Genomic DNA, 17,797 nt, shown 5'->3' on the forward strand with positions numbered 1-17,797 from the left:
TACCTGAATCCCCTACCCCCTGTAGCCTTGTTAATGCTACTCATCCTTCAGTCCTCAGAGCAAAGGTTACTTCCCCAGAGAAGCCCTCTCTGACCTCTTCAATAAAAGGAAATCCCCTTTTATAGGGGCTCATTATACAAAAGTACATCTTTCCAAGAGCTCGTCACAGCTGAAACTTTACATTTGCTATTCTTTTTTTTTTTTTTTTCCCAGAGAGGGAGAAAGAGGTGGGGGGAAGGGGAAGAGGGAAAGAGAGAATCTTAAACAGGCTCCATGCTCAGCAAGGAGCCGGATGCGGGGCTTGATCTCATGACCCTGAGATCATGACCTGAGCTGAAATCAAGAGTCAGACGCTTAACTGACTGAGCCACATCTGCTTTTATAATTCTTTAATTCATGTCTTCTCCCACCACTACCATATAAGTTTCATGAGGCAAGGGCAGAGGTCAGTTCTGTTTTGCTAACCAGGATGTCTCCAGTGTCTGGCACAGACTAGTTATTCAGTGACTATTTATTGAATATATAAATAGTCCTCTAGAATTGGAATTTTCTTCTTAAGCCATCGGTGAGTTCTCAAGTACAGATGTTCCAGGCCACTTTCTCTTTCTCCATATGTCTGTCACACAAACCCAGATCAGAGCAGTCCCCTGACTGCCCCATGAACAGACCTGGAGAGTCCCTTTGTGTAAACTGCTTGCCCTCCCAGATTGCCCCCCCCCATTTACCCTATCAATCAAAACGTTATCCATATTTTAAGACCTATACTTTGCTCAAGGGGCACAAAGATTTCCCTGATCATTTCAATCCATAGAGTTCTCTCCCTCTGATGAATTAATACTACCTATAGTTATTTATTTTGTACTTTTCACCTACTACCTTACATTGTAAATTAAAGATTTATGTGAATATGCCTAATACTTCCAAATAGACATAAGCTCCATAGCAAGCACTATGCCTTACGCTTATGGGTGGTTTTCACAATGTCTAGCTCAGAGCCGTGAACAGTTGAACAAGGTCTGTGCACCACCCTTGATATGCCATGGACTACAAACAAGGACCAAGATGCTACTTGCTGCCTCCCCATAAAAATTCAAACAAAATGGAGCTCTACCACTGGGTCCCTGAGAGCCCCCTGGTGGGTATCACCTCACTCTTGACACTTTCCCACAACACAACACTAGTTGTGGGTCCCAAATGTCATTTATAGCATCGAAGAGCTGGCTACAAACATTCTCCATGAACAGATGAAGATACAGATTTGGAAATAACAGAAGTAACGCAGTCTGATCATAGTGGTTCCCAGCGAAACACTCAACTCCAAGAAGAAAATGGCAGATTATAGCAATTTGCATTGCTCTTTATTGAGCATTTACAATGTGCCCGTCCCTATGCGAGGCAAGCACTTGACATACACCAAACTCATCAAATGCTCATGACATTTTAAGGCACTATAGGAATAGTTATTCCCACTTCAGAAATGAGGAAACTTGATCTTAGGGAAGTTGAAAAACTTCCTAAAAACAACATTAACACTAACAGGCAATTTTCTGGGTGAGCTCAGACATGAACCCACAGACCTCTAACCTCAAAGCACATGATTTTAGGCCCCCTGCTTTACTGCCTCCCAATGTAGAAACTATAGGACCAAAGCCTCAGGAGGAGACTTCAACTTACTAGACTCCAAATGAAGGGTGTTTTGGAAATATAATATATAAGAAATATAAATGACGTTTTGAGGGTCCTCTAAGTCAGAGTGAGATAGGAGATAGAACTTCCAAAAATTATATCTTTGAATTACTCATACAATGACTCAATTACTCAAGGCATTTCATATTTAAAGAGTAACACTCCAAACGAAAAAGCATTAAGATTTAAACATGAAACATTCTTTCTGGGGTGCCTGAGTGGCTCAGACTCTTGGTTTCGGCTCAGGTCATGATCTCGGGGTCGTGGGATCAAGCCCTGCCTTGGGCTCTGCGTTCAGCACAGAGTCTGCTTGAGATTCTCTCTCCCTCTCCGTCTGTCCCTCCTACCCTCTTACTCTCACTCTCTCTCTCAAATAATCTTTTTTAAAAAATGAAACATTTTTCCCTCACCCTATGTCAAACACTTAATTATTATTTATAATGTAATTAAGTAGAAGGCTGAAAACAGTGCCACCAAATTTGTTCACTTTCCAAATCAACAATAAATGAAAATTAAAACTGAGTTCACATCTTAGCATGTGATGCTAAGGTCAGTTTCCTACAGTTCATATGTAATTATACTGATGAACGGAAACGAAACCTGTCCAAATCACTACTTACTGAAGAAATACAAGTCAAAACAGTAAGATATTATTTTTTGTCTGTCTAACAGAATACAAATTTTACAGTACTGGATGACAGGTTACAATGTACTCTCATATATAATTAGTGACACTACTAAAATTTTTTCAAGTCCCTTAATTCATTAATCCCTCTTTTATGAATTTATTCTAAGGAAATAATCAGAAACATAGTAAAAAAATTATGCTCAAGGATCCCTGTGTGACATTAGAGTAGCAAATTCACAAAATATTAACAGTGGTTATCTTTAGTCATTAGAATCACAGTGATTTTTGCTTCTTCCTCTCCTACTCCCCCTGCTTGTGTTCCCTCTCTTGCTATGTCTCTGTCAAATAAATAAATAAAATATTTTTTAAAAAAAGGGGGGGCGCCTGGGTGGCTCAGTCGTTAAGCGTCTGCCTTCGGCTCAGGTCCTGATCCCAGGACCCTGGGATCGAGCCCCACATCAGGCTCCCTGCTCCGCGGGGAAGCCTGCTTCTTCCTCTCCTACTCCCCCTGCTTGTGTTCCCTCTCTCGCTATGTCTCTGTCAAATAAATAAATAAAATATTTTTAAAAAGAATCACAGTGATTTTTATAGTTCTAATTTAACTTATTCCTATATACTTGTACTCAAATTTCTAATCAATGTCCTAAAATTGTGTCCCCAAACATTCTAAAAATATCACTAGCCAGCAAGATTACTGCTAATAACAAAGACAAGGGGAAGTTATTTCAACTCAAAAGTCTGTCTCGTAACACATCTCCTTTGGTCTATCCACCAAGAGAGTTCTTCTCACATGAGAATTTCTAGCCTACTCACTTCCTATCTTCTTTAACAATTGTTTTTGAAATTAATCAAGCCACTGGAATTTCCACTGACCTGGGTTGGATGTGTATTGCATTGCAATCATTAGCATGGATGATGCAGACAGATTAACGTGGGCAGGAACGCCTTCTCTCCTTGAAGAACCCACTGAAACAAAACATTATTTCATTAGATACAATTAATCTATATATATAATTCTTATTTTGCATATAGTGTGAGAGCTGGGAAGATACTTTTCTTAAAAAGTCTCAACCAATTCAATGGATGTTTTGCACAAATAAAACCACAAAAATCTGGCCTAGCATTGAAATGCCACAACTATCATCATCAACGGCAAGCATTTCGTGAGAATCTACAAGAAGCAGAAACAGTGCCAGAGGTGAAGTAATGGCTTTATCAGAGATGTACTTAGATGTGATCTCTGCTCCCAAGATGTTTATACCTAGGTGGAAAAGAAAGGAAAAACAAAATCTTCCATGTGCCCTAAAGGCATGTCGAAGGTTATCCCAATAAAAGTAAAAATAGGAAAACAATGAATCATGGAACACTACATCAAAAACTAATGATGACTGTATGGTGACTAACCTAAATAACATAATAAAATTAAATTAAATTTTTAAAAAAGTAAAAATAAAAGGTTTATTTATTTTGAACCTAACTCGAATGTGTTAACTTTTAGAGATGCAGATGAAATAACAGTCTGCTTATAATGGGGACACACAAATTTCAAATCACATTATTATAAAAAAAATTATATATTAACTTAAAAATTATTTTCAACTCTCACAGATCACGGAAGTTTTATTCAAACCTTCACATGTAAGTCATCAGCAGCATCTCCATCACCATGAGAATAACTTTTTTAGCTTTCCAGAGCTTACCATCTCCATATCCAACCGAGTTGTTTGAAAGAAAGCACTTTTTGAATCTGTGAATAACACTGTCACTGAACATTTTATCCTGTGCCACAAGTATTCAGTTACAAAGCAAGCTGGTTTCTTCCAAACTCATCTTACAGCTGTGTATCCATGGTCTCCACATGATAACCACTTACATCCTGCTTTTAAGACATCCTTAAGTGGCTTGTTTACAATGATATCCAACACTATATTATATTTCTTTCTCTCTCCTTTTTAGTGGCATATCAGGTAACTCCAAGTAGCATTCAAAACAAGCACCGATGGAGGTCATTCAAGATCATACTCCCAAAAAGTTGTTGTCTCCAAAGAGTACTTTATTATTCTAACCAGTAATTGAGACAGGGTTCACATGGGAGAAGCTTTAAAATTACTCAAATATAAAATGAATTCCTTTTCTCAGGGATAATTGCAGAAGTAGGAGAAACCTCTCCTTATAGTTAGGCTTGTATGACAAATTGTCAAGAAAGCATGAACAGAACGGTGTCCTGTGAGTATGACACCCTCCATTAGCCAACTCTCAATGTCCTACACACAATGGAGAAAACCACTAATGTGGGCAACAACAAAAAAGCAGATGACCCACAAATCTGCTTTATTTTATTTTATTTTACATTAAAGTGCAGTACATGGAAATAATATCTCACCTCCATCCATAAAGAATAAGGCAACTTAAAATAAAATACATGTATGAAAGAACCATTAAAACATGAATATAAGATTTGTCATATAATAACATAGGGAAAACAGAAACTTTAACATGATTCTATTCTTTTCTTCGCATGAAAGACTTTGAGCACTACAACAGAAATAAGCAAGCAAAAAACTAAAACAGAGGTATCATTAGTTTTATTCAGGTTCCATTTACCTGAATTTGCATTTATTAATCACTTGCAGCTGGGCTGCTTCTACCCCACCAAGCAGGCGAGAGTCAGGTAGATAAACTAGTTTGGCTGTGCAATATAAATGAGTATTAACAATTATACAAAGATATGCAGATCAGGTCAATGCTCTTAGATGGTAAAGATGGTCAGTCAAGTGTGATTAATCAAGGAAAGAGAACTTTGAGCCAAATCCTAAAGAACAAGATGCAGTTGCTCTCAGACTTCAGCCAGGGAGCTTGTTCAAATTCAGCTTTGGGGCTCATATCTAGAATCTAACTCTGTCAGTTTGGAAGCAGAAAAGCTTTAACAAGCACATCAAGTGGTTGGGGTTTTTTTTTTATTTTGTTTTGTTTTTTAATTTATTTGACACAGAGAGAGAGAGAGAGAGAGAGCAGAAGCAGGGGGGAGCGGCAGAGGAAGAAGCAGGCTGCCTCCCTGCTGAGCTGAGAGCCCCACGCAGGGCTCGATCCCAGGACCCTGGAATCATGACCTGAGCCGAAGGCAGCCGCTTAACCGACTGAGCCACCCAGGCGCCCCACATCAAGTGGTGTTGACGCAGGTGGGCCCTGAGCCTGGTGGCAGGAGCATTACCAGAGGGGAAATAAGAAAGATATCCAGGTGTGGGAGGGCAAACTGCATGGCCCTTTGCCCTTTGTTTAAGGGGGAGTGGGGGGTGGGGAAGGAAAGTCTTGTCTCTGATATACTGGAGGAAAAATAATTACATATATTTAAATAATTATATATATATACATATATACGGTCCTCTTGGGACAAGGGTTTTCACCTTTGTTGAAATTCATCTGAAACTTTTTAATAATAAACATTTCTAAAAATAAAAATAAAAACTATAAAGGGAGCCTGAGAATCCCTGTGCCTGGAGGCCTTTAAAAATGGGAGAGATGCCCAAAATGTCTCAATGATTTAGGTGAGGTCTATTTGGAGAAGAGCCCAAATGGCTCAGTGACCTTTGGCTGTCCCTTTTACCCCTACAAATCCATGCTCTCCCTCAAGTGTGGTCAACCACACAGCCAAAAGCATTCCCCTGGCTCAAGCCCTAGGAAACTGGCTCCAGCACCTCTATAAACAGACAGTGCCTGCAGTGCTTAGCCTTCTAACAGACTGAATAAAATCACTGCAATCCTAATTAATAAACGTGCATAGGCACACATCATTTATTGAATCTTGGTAAAAAGGCATGCATGATGTAAACAGATGTGCAGCTTGTCCCCATGAGGGCATATAAAGCCAAAGCTACATACAATGGAAGGAAGAAGAGAATTAATCAAAATAAGAAAATCTCACACTTAATATTGTGCTCAGGAAATACAATTACAAGTTTTAAGACCTATTTCCTGATTCTCCCGACACCACCAGAATAAGTATTACCAGCATCCCTTTCCTCTATCTGTTTCTGCATTTTATAGTTCCTAATGCACTATCATGTATAGCTCTTATATGATTCTCACCAAAAGAAATAAATAAGTAGGGGCGCCTGGGTGACTCAGTCAATTACATGTCCAACTCCTGATTTCACTCAGGTCATGATCTCAGGGTTGTGAGATCCAGCCCGTGTCAGGCTCCATGCTGGGTGTGGAGCTGCTTAAGATTCTCTCTCTCCCTCCCTCTCCCTTCCCCCCACCCCACCACCGCTTGGACTGTCTCTCTCTCAAATAAATAAATAAATAAATAATAAATAAATATATGGGGAAAGCCATTTTATAAAGAGGAATCAGACTATCTGCATGAGAGCACCACCTTAATTATTAGGACTACAGCCCAAGTCACTTGACTTCATAGGCAATGCTCTAGTGACTTATTCATTCAAAATTCATTTAAAAATTCAAAGAGTATTTTTTCCATACCTCCTACGTACCAGGCATTGTGTCTAGAGACAGCCATAAACAAGACAGGCAAGCGTTTGTCCTTATGGAGCTTAAATGCTCAAGCTATGCCATCCAATATGGTAGCCACTAGCCACATGTGGCTATTTAAATTTAAGTGAATTAAAGTTCAATTAAATTACAAAGTCAGGGGCGCCTGGGTGGCTCAGTTGGTTAAGCGACTGCCTTCGGCTCAGGTCATGATCCTGGAGTCCCGGGATCGAGTCCCACATCGGGCTCTCTGCTCGGCAGGGAGTCTGCTTCTCCCTCTGACCCTCCTCCCTCTCATGCTCTCTGTCTCTCATTCTCTCTCTCTCAAATAAATAAATAAAATCTTTAAAAAAAAAAAATTACAAAGTCAGTTCTTCAGTCTCATTAGATACATTTCAAGTGCTCAGGTGCCCTGTGTGGCTAGTGTATTAGACAGCAAAGAAATTTATAAAACATTTCCATCATTGCAGAAAGTTCTATGGACAATGCCGTTCTAGAGGAACAGGCAAGGGGCGCCTGGGTGGCTCAGTCATTAAGCGTCTGCCTTCAGCTCAGGTCATGATCCCAGGGTCCTGGGATCGAGCCCCGCATCGGGCTCCCTGCTCTGTGGGAAGCCTGCTTCTCCCTCTCCCACTCCCCCTGCTTGTGTTCCCTCTCTCGCTGTGTCTCTCTCTGTCAAATAAATAAATAAAATCTTTAAAATAAATAAAATAAAATAAAAATAGAGGAACAGGCAAACAACCGTGAAGAAATACAAAGCAGGGCAAAGGGATAGGTAGAAAGCGATGGAAGGTCCTGTTTTAGCTTGAGGGTAAGGAAGGGCATCTCGAAAGATAAGACATTTGAGCTGAGACCTAAAGAGAGTGAGGAAGAATGATAGGACCATTTGGGAGAAGGCCTACCGAGACAGAGGAAAATCCTCATGTCTTTACGGAATTGCAGAATGGCCAATGCGGACTGCACGGAGTGAACACTGAAGAGGCGGTAATGAAGTAATAAGGTCACAGCAGTGGCCAGAGCACAGAGGGCCTTGGGGGCTAGGGAAGGATGTTGAATTTGATTGGTCAGAGTGACGGAATGTGATGAAGGAAGTGACGTGGTCTGGTTTACATGTTCGGAGCTTAGCTCTGGCTGCTGGGTGGAGAACAACTGTAGGGTTGCTAAGAGTAGAAGCAGGGAGACCAGTTCAGAACTACTGGACAGGTCTGGGTGAGAGGTGGCGGTAAGGAGTAGTCTGAATTGGAATATATTTAAGTAAACCCTACTACCCTTATACTTTTGTAAGGGGTAAAGGTAAGAGAGTCATCTGGGAAGAAGAAACACATTCTGGTGCCATACAACAAAACCATTTCCTGTGCTTTGCCAGATTGCGCTGCCCACATTAGCAAGTGTTTTGTTGGTGTAAGCAGAGGTATTTGTGTTCCATGAGAAAGGGTTTGAGCACAAGATACCTGTGCCTTCAGAAGGGCATATCAGTTCAACATAATGGGAAGACTGAGACACCATGACCCGAAAGTCAGTGCAGCATTAAAAGATGTGCAGACTGCTAGATAAATGAAAATCACAGAGATAAGATGGCCCATCAACAACGCAGAGGTGGGGGCAACCTGGCTGGCTCAGTTGGCAGAGCATGCAACTCTTGATCTCGGGGTTATAAGTTCGAGACCCACGATGGGTGAAAAGATTAGTTTAAAAGAAAATGCAGAGGTGTTCTGTCAGATTCTATGAGATCAAAGCCTATTATAGCCATTATTGTTTATTATACAACAAACTCTAGGGGAAAAAAATCCCAAGCCCCAGAGGCTGGCCCCTTTTCTCCAGCAATATTTAAGACAATAAAACTTCAGGACAACATGTGAATATGAGCAGAATATTGGAATTAGTTGCAGTGGGATTTGACACGTCTATCATATGTCTACAGGTTTGGTCTGTTATACATTTGTCTAACGTGATACAATATCCAAAAGCCATTCCTGTATGTTATCTCATGGTCTTCACAACAAACATGGGGTGTAGGCAGGGGAGATCATGATTATTCACAATTCTACAGCTAAGGAAACTGAAGTTTGATGAGGTTAAGAGAGCTGCCAGGAATCGAAGGACTAAACAATTCAGCTCTTCTATTTCTATTCCCAAACATTTCCACTGATAAAATAAAGTTCTTACAGTATAATACGACCTACTTTATAAAAAGGATCATTATCTAATAAAACAGGTTTCATATATAGAAGACTATTAAAATGTCATCAATACGTTGTGTTGGGTTCTGTCTTTTTTCCTATATATTTATTAGTTTTTGGAGGATCATAGAGACATCACACGCATCCTCTATTGTAGTAGTAGTAGAACAAAAATGATACAGGGCTAGTGGTCTAGAACCAGATATTCAATTAAACCACAGGATTGCTTTGAAGTCCAGGGCAAAGATCTGAATGAACCTTTATTTTTCCTAAGGGCAAGTGACTTTTTGAGGAAATTTAAGTTGCATGAGACTGCACAGTCTAGACTACCAAGATACACTAGAAGGGTCTTTTACTGATATCATTGCTCACTGATATCACTGAAATAATACAGCCTACATCAATTACTGTTAATTTGGGATCAGCTTTTCTCTTCTCTGCCAAAATCCCTATCATCTGCCCAACATCCATATTTTAATTTGGTCCACAAATCACAAATCCCTTATGGGAAAAAAAGAGGTTTCCATGGTGAAATGCTAATGATTTTTTCAATTCTTAGTAATCCTTTCATATATGTATTTTTTTTTATATAAACAAAGCCTATTGCACACACTTGGAATACAAAGAAGTATATCTTTACAGAAGGAGTTAAAAAGCAAAGGTTATGTCAAAGGAAATTTTGATAATAAATTCCAGTTTTCTCTGCAGCACCTCAAAAGGAGTTATTTAAAATAAAGGTATGGTACTTGGTTTATTGACAACAATGATGGGACAGGTGTAAGTGATAAACATGCAGAGCCCTTACACTGACAGAGCTGGGATGCTTCATTTGATCCACTTCAGAGCTCAGAGCTTCACATTCTAGGTTCTTAATGATACAAACATTTAACACCTGAAAAACTGTCCACATTTTACATTTGACCTTGTGAACACCACACCAAGGAGAGAAAAGCCTTCTTGTCTTGACGACTTTTGTCAAGTACTCGGAAAAAGCAACCTCCTTCATCCTAACCTCTCGGTCCTGAAATAAAAACATCCTGGAAGAAGTTAATGCTCCCCTCTCTCTCGTTTGGGTCAGAATTTCTAGACACTGAAGCAACTTCCAAAGACAGAAACAACATGGATGCAGGCAACAGACACATTCTCACATCTGTTCGTTTTCACGTGATTAATCTGGAACCCACTCCCCTCTCTTTTGGGTCTGTGTCTTTGCAAAAAAGCAAATACAAAAGAAACACCTGAATCATTTAATAGAATGTGCCTTTAAAGGGTATTACTACCATTTACTTTCAGAGATTTAAAGGTGACAAAAACTGGCTACTCCCCAACCCACGGGCATGATGACAAGAAGCGGAAGTCGGGAGTAAGAAACTGAAACCAGGGCGCCTGGGTGGTTCAGTTGGTTAAGTGACTGCCTTCGGCTCAGACCAGGATCCTGGAGTCCCGGGATCAAGTCCTGCATCGGGCTCCCTGCTCAGCGGGGAGTCTGCTTCTCCCTCTGACCCTCCCCCCTCTGTGCTCTCTCTCTCTCAAATAAATAAAACCTTAAAAAAACAAAAAAGAAACTGAAACCAGAGCGACAAGATAAATGAACTAGATCAACAACTGGGTTAGAGGAAGATATGTGCCTCTTACATAAAATAAGATTGATGTTTTTTCACCTAGAATTAGTAAGCCAGAAATAATCTTCGAGATGGAACATGCTTTCCAAACCCCCCTTTACAGCTGACAAAACAACGGAGTCCCAGAGACATAAACAGCTTGTTCATAATTTAAATGAGCACCAAGTCACTCTACTAATTAAGTATTAAAATTCACACAAATGTTGTAATAAGGATTCTAATGTGACTATAAGGCATGTTTTGGGGGTCCGTGCTTCTAATTAAGTAGCAATTAATGAGGATTAAGGATGAAGAAACAGGGGTGCCTAGGTGGCTCAGTCGTTAAGCGTCTGCCTTTGGCTCGGGTCGTGATCTCAGGGTCCTGGATCAAGCCCCGCACTGGGCTCCCTGCTCCACGGGAAGCCTGCTTCTCCCTCTCCCACTCCCCCTGCCTGTGTTCCCTCTCCCGCTTTGTCTCTTTCTGTCAAAAAATAAATTAAAAATTAAAAATACTAAAAAAGAATGAAGAAACAACTAACCAGCTATCACAATGCTTGATCAGTGTGAGGCATATTGCAGGGGCCTGATATATTCAACGCCTCTCCCTAAACTATTAACTTATTCCTAAGAAGGAGGGTACAGTGAATTAGATTTATGATGACAAAGATGCACCTCACCTGTAATTCTTTAATGAATCATGGAACTCTACATCAAAAACTAATGTATGGTGACTAACAATTAAATAAATAAATGAATGAATGAATAAATAAATAAATAAATAAAAACAAGGATTCCTATGCCTAGATTTAACAGTGAACACAACTATACAATTCTGAGATCCATATCCATAAACAAAGTGCTTGTCAGGTTACACAGAACAAAAAAAGAGAGAATAATCAAATATTCTATTACTTGAACCGTATAATCAGTCTGCTAATTCTTTTGAATCGCTATATAATTTAGGTAGCAGTCAGACTCTGCTGAAAAGACATGAAAATTACAATTCCAGAGCTAAAATTAAGCTTAACTGTAAAGCAAGTAATGGAGCTTAAAGGTACATATGTTTACCAATTATTATTCCATAGCAATAAGTGACAACTTAAATAAGATCAGAAGGACATAAAATCAAAATGGTGAGAAATGATCACTAGGAATGGAATGTGACCAATAAAGGTGTTTAAAAGGAACAAGAGTTGAGGGAAAGAGAGACGTAAACTAACACTTGGTCAACACCTGGTGCTGTGCTTCCGGTGAATCAGCTCAGGTCTCCAACCACCCAGGCAGCTAGGATTATTATTCTCATTTTACAGGGAAGAAACAGAACTGTTGGGTAACTTGCCTAGGGCCACACAGCTGGTTTGGTAGCAGAGCTGTTGATGTGAATCTAGATCTGTTTGACTCCTAAATCCACCATCTTTTCGGGTTACCCACTGAAACATAGAGGGATTCATAATCGATTTCTTTAAAAAATACTTTAGAAGGATTTTGGTCACAAAGACCACGACCCAACCTGTTTTTTCTCTTTGCTCATGTCCAGAAAGCCTGTAAGACTTAAGTCTATAAAAGTGAAACAGAATTCAAATCAGCTTGACATTTGTAACAAAACCCTAGTACATGGGTTGCAAGCCTTCGCTTCTTTCAAAGTGTTTTCATAAATTTTGACTCACTTCATCATCACAACATCCCTGTGAGGGGAAGCTAATGCCGGCATCATTCCACAGATGAGGTGTCACCCATGTGAGATGCCTGACACCACACAGCTCATTTATGGATGGAGCAGAACTGAAACTGGGATCTGTATATCCTCACTCAGTTTGTTCCTCTTCCTATCACACTTTTCTGCCTTCAGATGCAAAAGATGAGAATTTCTATACTTGAGGCAACACTCTCTCTACCTTTTTTTCTTAAGTGACAAAAAATCCCATAATTTCGATGTAGGTAATAGAGACTGTGACTTGATATGTTTTCTTCCTCTTCTATAAGACCAAATTATGCAAATAAAACAATTCCAAGGTATAATCATCATTCATTTCTTTGATTCTCACCATAATAATCATGCTGAAATGACAATTTAAATCATAGCACCTGGATACCAGCAAGTGATTCCATTATAATCTTGAAAATCTACAGCCTAAAACAGCAAAAGCAATTTCCATTCGTACAATGCATTAAAAGAATCTAGTATTAGGTAAGATTGAACTTACATATAGCCATTGGTAGAAAAGATGTGCTAAGATATTCAATAATATCCTTGTGCAGAAATGGAGGAAAGGTAGCCAATGTTGATATCATCGTGTAGGGCAAAGTACTCAGAATATCATCATTGAGAAAGGGTAGCAAACATGTAGTTGTATAAAATATCGACTGTCCAAGATCTACAAAACAAAAATGAGTAATCAGTCACTGAATATTTTGCCACTTAACAAAATATGCTAATTCTACATTTTAAGATCTTACAAACTGGCTTAAATTATAACCAACTATTGCTCCCTTCCTATCAAGACCTCTGAAACACAATGCTCTGTAAAGTACATACACAGGGTTTGTTCAATAACTGGCTGATGAATGACTGCATTAAGAAAGATAAATACCTATTTCATGAGCTTTTCCTCACCCCTTTATCAATCTTCAGTAATACTTGGTATTCATATTATTCCTGGCTTTCAAAAACTAAAGGCACTTTCCATGTGATCATGAATCCTGAAATATCCTCTAGCATTCTTACCTCCATTACATTTTACACAAGATAACTGTGGCACAAAGCCATTAAATTTTTTCCCACTGGAAGTTTTAGAAAAGTCGAGGGCAAGACTGGAAATGAAACCAGGCTATCTCTGCTCCATCAACCAAAACACAATCTTCCTATATCTGGAGTCTTGGGCAATGGGGTAACGTGTGTCTTCCAGCATAGCAGCCGAAAGGAAGCTGTAAATGATGCTCTGTGACCCTGTGCATTTTGTTACGAATTATCACGGAAGGATGTGCCACCTAATGATAATCTTCCCACCAACACTTTTAAATGGGGATAAGAACAGTACCTACCTCACTTCTAGAAGGACTGTTAGGAGGCTTAAATGAGATTAATATAGAGTGCTTTAACACAGCACATAATGTGTGCTTCACAAATATTAGCCATTATTATTAATATGAATAATGTTACTATTATTACCTGCACAAGGAGTAAAAATAGAGGACATTCACAAAAAAAAAAAAAAAGCATAACTAGTTAGCTTTAGAATGCATGTATACCAAATCCCATTGTACTGAATATATCGTTTGATATTTCTGGACCTCCCAGGAGATGGGTTATCGGTCAAGACTTGGCAATGAAGACTTTGATCACCTTCCTATCCATTCTAAAAGAAAATTACTAGATTTGTTGGTTTTGCAGCAGCTTTACCTTCTTCGTGCAATTCTGATGCCTGATGTTATTTCTGATTAGAATTAATATGCCATCTCAACAAGCACATCGACTGACAACAGACAGGATGAGGCCACAGGGCACCCTGGGGAGTGAGGGTCAGTCAACCTTGGGCTCAAGTTGATGAGACGTAAAATTCACAGGTGTTTTACCAAGAATGAACTGAGGCTGTGCATCAAAGACACCTCAGCTGCACCGCAGTCTCGTTACAGAACATTAGTGCTGAAAGGGGCCTGAGAGCCAACCTGGAATGTTTTTCAAATGAAGAAACCAAGGCCCGGAGAAGGAAAGTGATTGCCCAAGATCACCTGACAGGTGGTACCTGAACTGTGACAAGAATGCAGCTCTCGCCAGTGCTCCGCACTGCCCCCCCCCGCCCCAGGACAGAGCCTCTAGCCCTAGGGCAGTGGTTCTCAAACTCAGGATACAAAAGAATCACCCAGAGAGTTCACTGAAAATCTCAATCCTTGGGACACACCCCTCAGTGATTCTTGTTCCTAAATCCCAGGTTGGGACCCAGAATTAATTCCATGTTCAAGCTCCCTCAGGGATTCTGATGTGGTTGAGAAACACTGCTGTACTGCTTTTTAACCCCTAAGGGATAGTCTAGTGAGGTTTTTCCTCTCTTCTAAGCTCTGTTATGCAGAACAAGAACACAGAGTATAGAGAACAGTGAAGAGTAAAGTCGCAACATAGTTGTGGGTATAAAAGCAAATATACAAATACTTTATGTTAAAAAAAAAAAAGATAGTAGGAAGGGAAAAATGAAGAGGGGGGAAATCGGAGGGGGAGATGAACCATGAGAGACTATGGTCTCTGAGAAACAAACAGGGTTCTAGAAGGGAGGGGGGTGGGGGATGGGTTAGCCTGGTGATGGGTATTAAAGAGGGCACATATTGAATGGAGCACTGGGTGTTATACGCAAACAATGAATCGTGGAACACTACATCAAAAACTAATGATATAACATATGGTAATTAACATAACGCAATAAAATAAAATTTTTTTAAAAAAGCAAATATATAAATCATGCCCCCTGAAATCGTCATAATTTAACATATTAATCGAAGTTAAATGGGTTGGGAGTTACCAAACTGAATACTTTTATCTTAACCCAGGGGCTCTCACACAGTGGCCCATCCCAGGACCAGGCAGGTCTACAGTAACCTCAGGACTGGTTGTCATAAAGGAAAAGTACTGACGAGCCCACCACCACCACCACCACGGTAGGCTCTGCCAGTCTTATGTTCAAAGAGCCGTCTCCTTTAAGTTCTGAGTGGGGATGGAATCCCAGTAAAAGTGACCAGGCTTAAACAGCTACAAAATGATACAACAGGCAAATTTACAAATCTGTACATTTTTTAATATTTACTACAATACAGAACTGTAAAGAAACAAATTCAATAATCATTATTTCATTATTTTTATGGAAGTAGATTTCTTTTTAATTTTTTCATTAGGAACACATCTTACTAAATAAAGCATTAAGTATTCTCTTACAAGAGTTAGCCCCAACTCAAAGGTAAAATAACCGCCATGACCCACCCACTTCCCAAATTCCAATTTTTCTACACAGTGAATCTTTGGTTATTGTATTTCCAGACACCAAATTATCAGTGCTTTAAAGTTAAAACAACTGATGTTTTAAACATTCATTCTCTGCAAAAATCCCTTCTCTTATTGCATGGGTTTTCCATGTGATTCTCAAAAATATAATAATGATAGTTAAGCAAGAGACATTATGATATTATTGTACTCCTTTTTATGGGTTAGAAGAATCTGGTAAGCAAGTAAGATAATGAAATTGACTAAAACACACTGTAAAAAGGGAAAGCATTAAGAAAAGAAGCATGCTCTTAATAGAAGCACTACTAATACTGTATAGTAGATACCATATACAGCTTAGAGCATCACTACACACTCTACCAATGGCCAACATTTTGTAATAACTATCGATGGTTAGTGAAATTTGGAAGAATTCTTAGAGATTTCTCCTTATCGAATATCCTGTGTTTAAAAGACAGGAAAAATAAGTCCCACTGAGATTCTGTGATTTGCACCCCCCCATCACAGAATTAGTCAGTGGATTTGACCTGCTCTTTGGACTCCACTTCTTATATTTCATGGTGGGGGGGGGCAAGTTTCTAAATCTTAGCCCACAGGTCATAATTTCAAGACTCTCCATGACAAGCAGATCAGGAGAAAAGAGGTCAATTTCCGTCAGAGCCTGACTCCTCTCTCCAGCCCATTCCCCCCAAATGTAGGTCCACCTGGATAACATCCCTCTGGCCATAAAAGAACAAAAACAACAACAAAAAAATGACAGGATGGGAAACATCATATTTAAGTTTCTGTGTAAGAAAGGCTTTAACCACACAAAGATCTTTCAAGCAATTTACTCCAATAGCAAGTCTCCAGCATCCATAAACATACATGGACATTCTCAAAGGTTCTGATTAAGTGCTCACCATGTTGGCCATGCTGTAGTAAAGGAACTAGATCCAGGAGAGTCACCAAAGTCACGTAGAGGCCTTGATAGTCCAAAGAAGGGTAGTCTGACAAGTGAGCATCACGACTTTGCAGGCCGCGTTCAGAGGGAGCATCTCGCAGGACGCTGTAAAGGAGGGAGCGAGTAACAGTAGGGTTGATGGAACTGACCTGCGGTCTTAGAGATGGGGTGAGTGGGAATGGCACAGGAAAAAGACACATGGTCATGGGCACTGTCAAATTGGAGGCATCTTGGTTTTCCTTCTTCCCTGTGCGGGACAAAATGCTGTTGGGGGGACAAGGAAAAAAAAGAGACAACAAAGACACAAAGAACAGCACATTACATTGAAATGACACTCTAAAACAAATAATAAAACTCCAGATATATCCCACATAAGATGCAATTGCTACACCAGCAGTGTCTACAAATCGAGTATGGGTCGCATAGCTTCATGCTCAGAGATAACCAATAACGCAAGGTTTCTTTTGTGGAAGTTGCATTGCATCTCATGTGTTATCTGGTTAGTAAGGAGCAAAAATATAAAAATGCATGTTTCAGTGCCAAACCCATGTTTTACAGTTTATCAATTTGGTGAAGGAGAGGTTTCCTCGAAGGAAAACCAGTGGCTTCATCTAATGAGTTAGGGCTTCTATTACTAATTAAAACGAGATTTCAAAGCAAAGGAAGTTTTCAGCAAGACTGTCTTAACCGGGTAAGTAAAAACCTGCAAAATATAGGTATGGCACTTGCAGAAACATGTTTTAGCAAAGAATAAACATGTGTGTTTATTAAGAAAGTCTTAAAAATCACATGTTTATTGCATCAAAATAATGTCTATATGTATATTATGATACTGTTTCATGACATTCTGTCAGTATCATTTGAGATAATGAAGTTTAAACAGGCATATGAATTTAGAAATAATACATATTTCTAAAATGTTAACTAAACTACATTGGAAAAGCTATAAAATAATATATAGTAGATGGTCCGTAGCATTATGTTTGTGAACTAATGATAATGGTTATTTATGTGTGTTTTTTTTTTTAATTTTGCATGTTGGGGAGGAAACATTTTATTCTACGAATACAAACAGTGGTTTATTAAATAGTTACTTTCAAAATTCTAAAGACTAGGCAAGCAGTATCTGTCATATAGCTGCACATCATACAATAAGATCTCATATATTACTGCTGCTACTTACGTTATTATTCAACAAAACTCACTAAACACTAAAGGAAAGATAATTTAGAAAGTTAAAAAAAAGTTTAATGGGAATAAAAATAAACTCTAGAAATAAAC

General features: G+C 39.2%; 1 protein-coding gene across 1 annotated transcript in view; it reads right to left on the reverse strand.

Moving 5' to 3' along the window:
• The window catches only part of UNC79 (unc-79 homolog, NALCN channel complex subunit), a 193,454-nt gene extending 176,704 nt beyond the window's left edge, over positions 1–16,750 (reverse strand). The window contains exons 1-3 of the mRNA XM_034992429.1: positions 16,476–16,750; positions 12,791–12,961; positions 3,188–3,280 (exon numbers count right to left, since the gene is read on the reverse strand). Of these exons, the coding sequence (XP_034848320.1) occupies positions 3,188–3,280; positions 12,791–12,961; positions 16,476–16,722 (511 nt within the window). The 5' untranslated portion in view covers positions 16,723–16,750. The remainder of the gene's footprint in view (positions 1–3,187; positions 3,281–12,790; positions 12,962–16,475) is intronic.
• Positions 16,751–17,797: the final 1,047 nt, after the last annotated feature.

This window comes from Mirounga leonina, unplaced genomic scaffold (genome assembly GCF_011800145.1).
Source record: "Mirounga leonina isolate KUSES-001 unplaced genomic scaffold, KU_Mleo_1.0 Mir_82, whole genome shotgun sequence".
NCBI lineage: Eukaryota > Metazoa > Chordata > Mammalia > Carnivora > Phocidae > Mirounga > Mirounga leonina.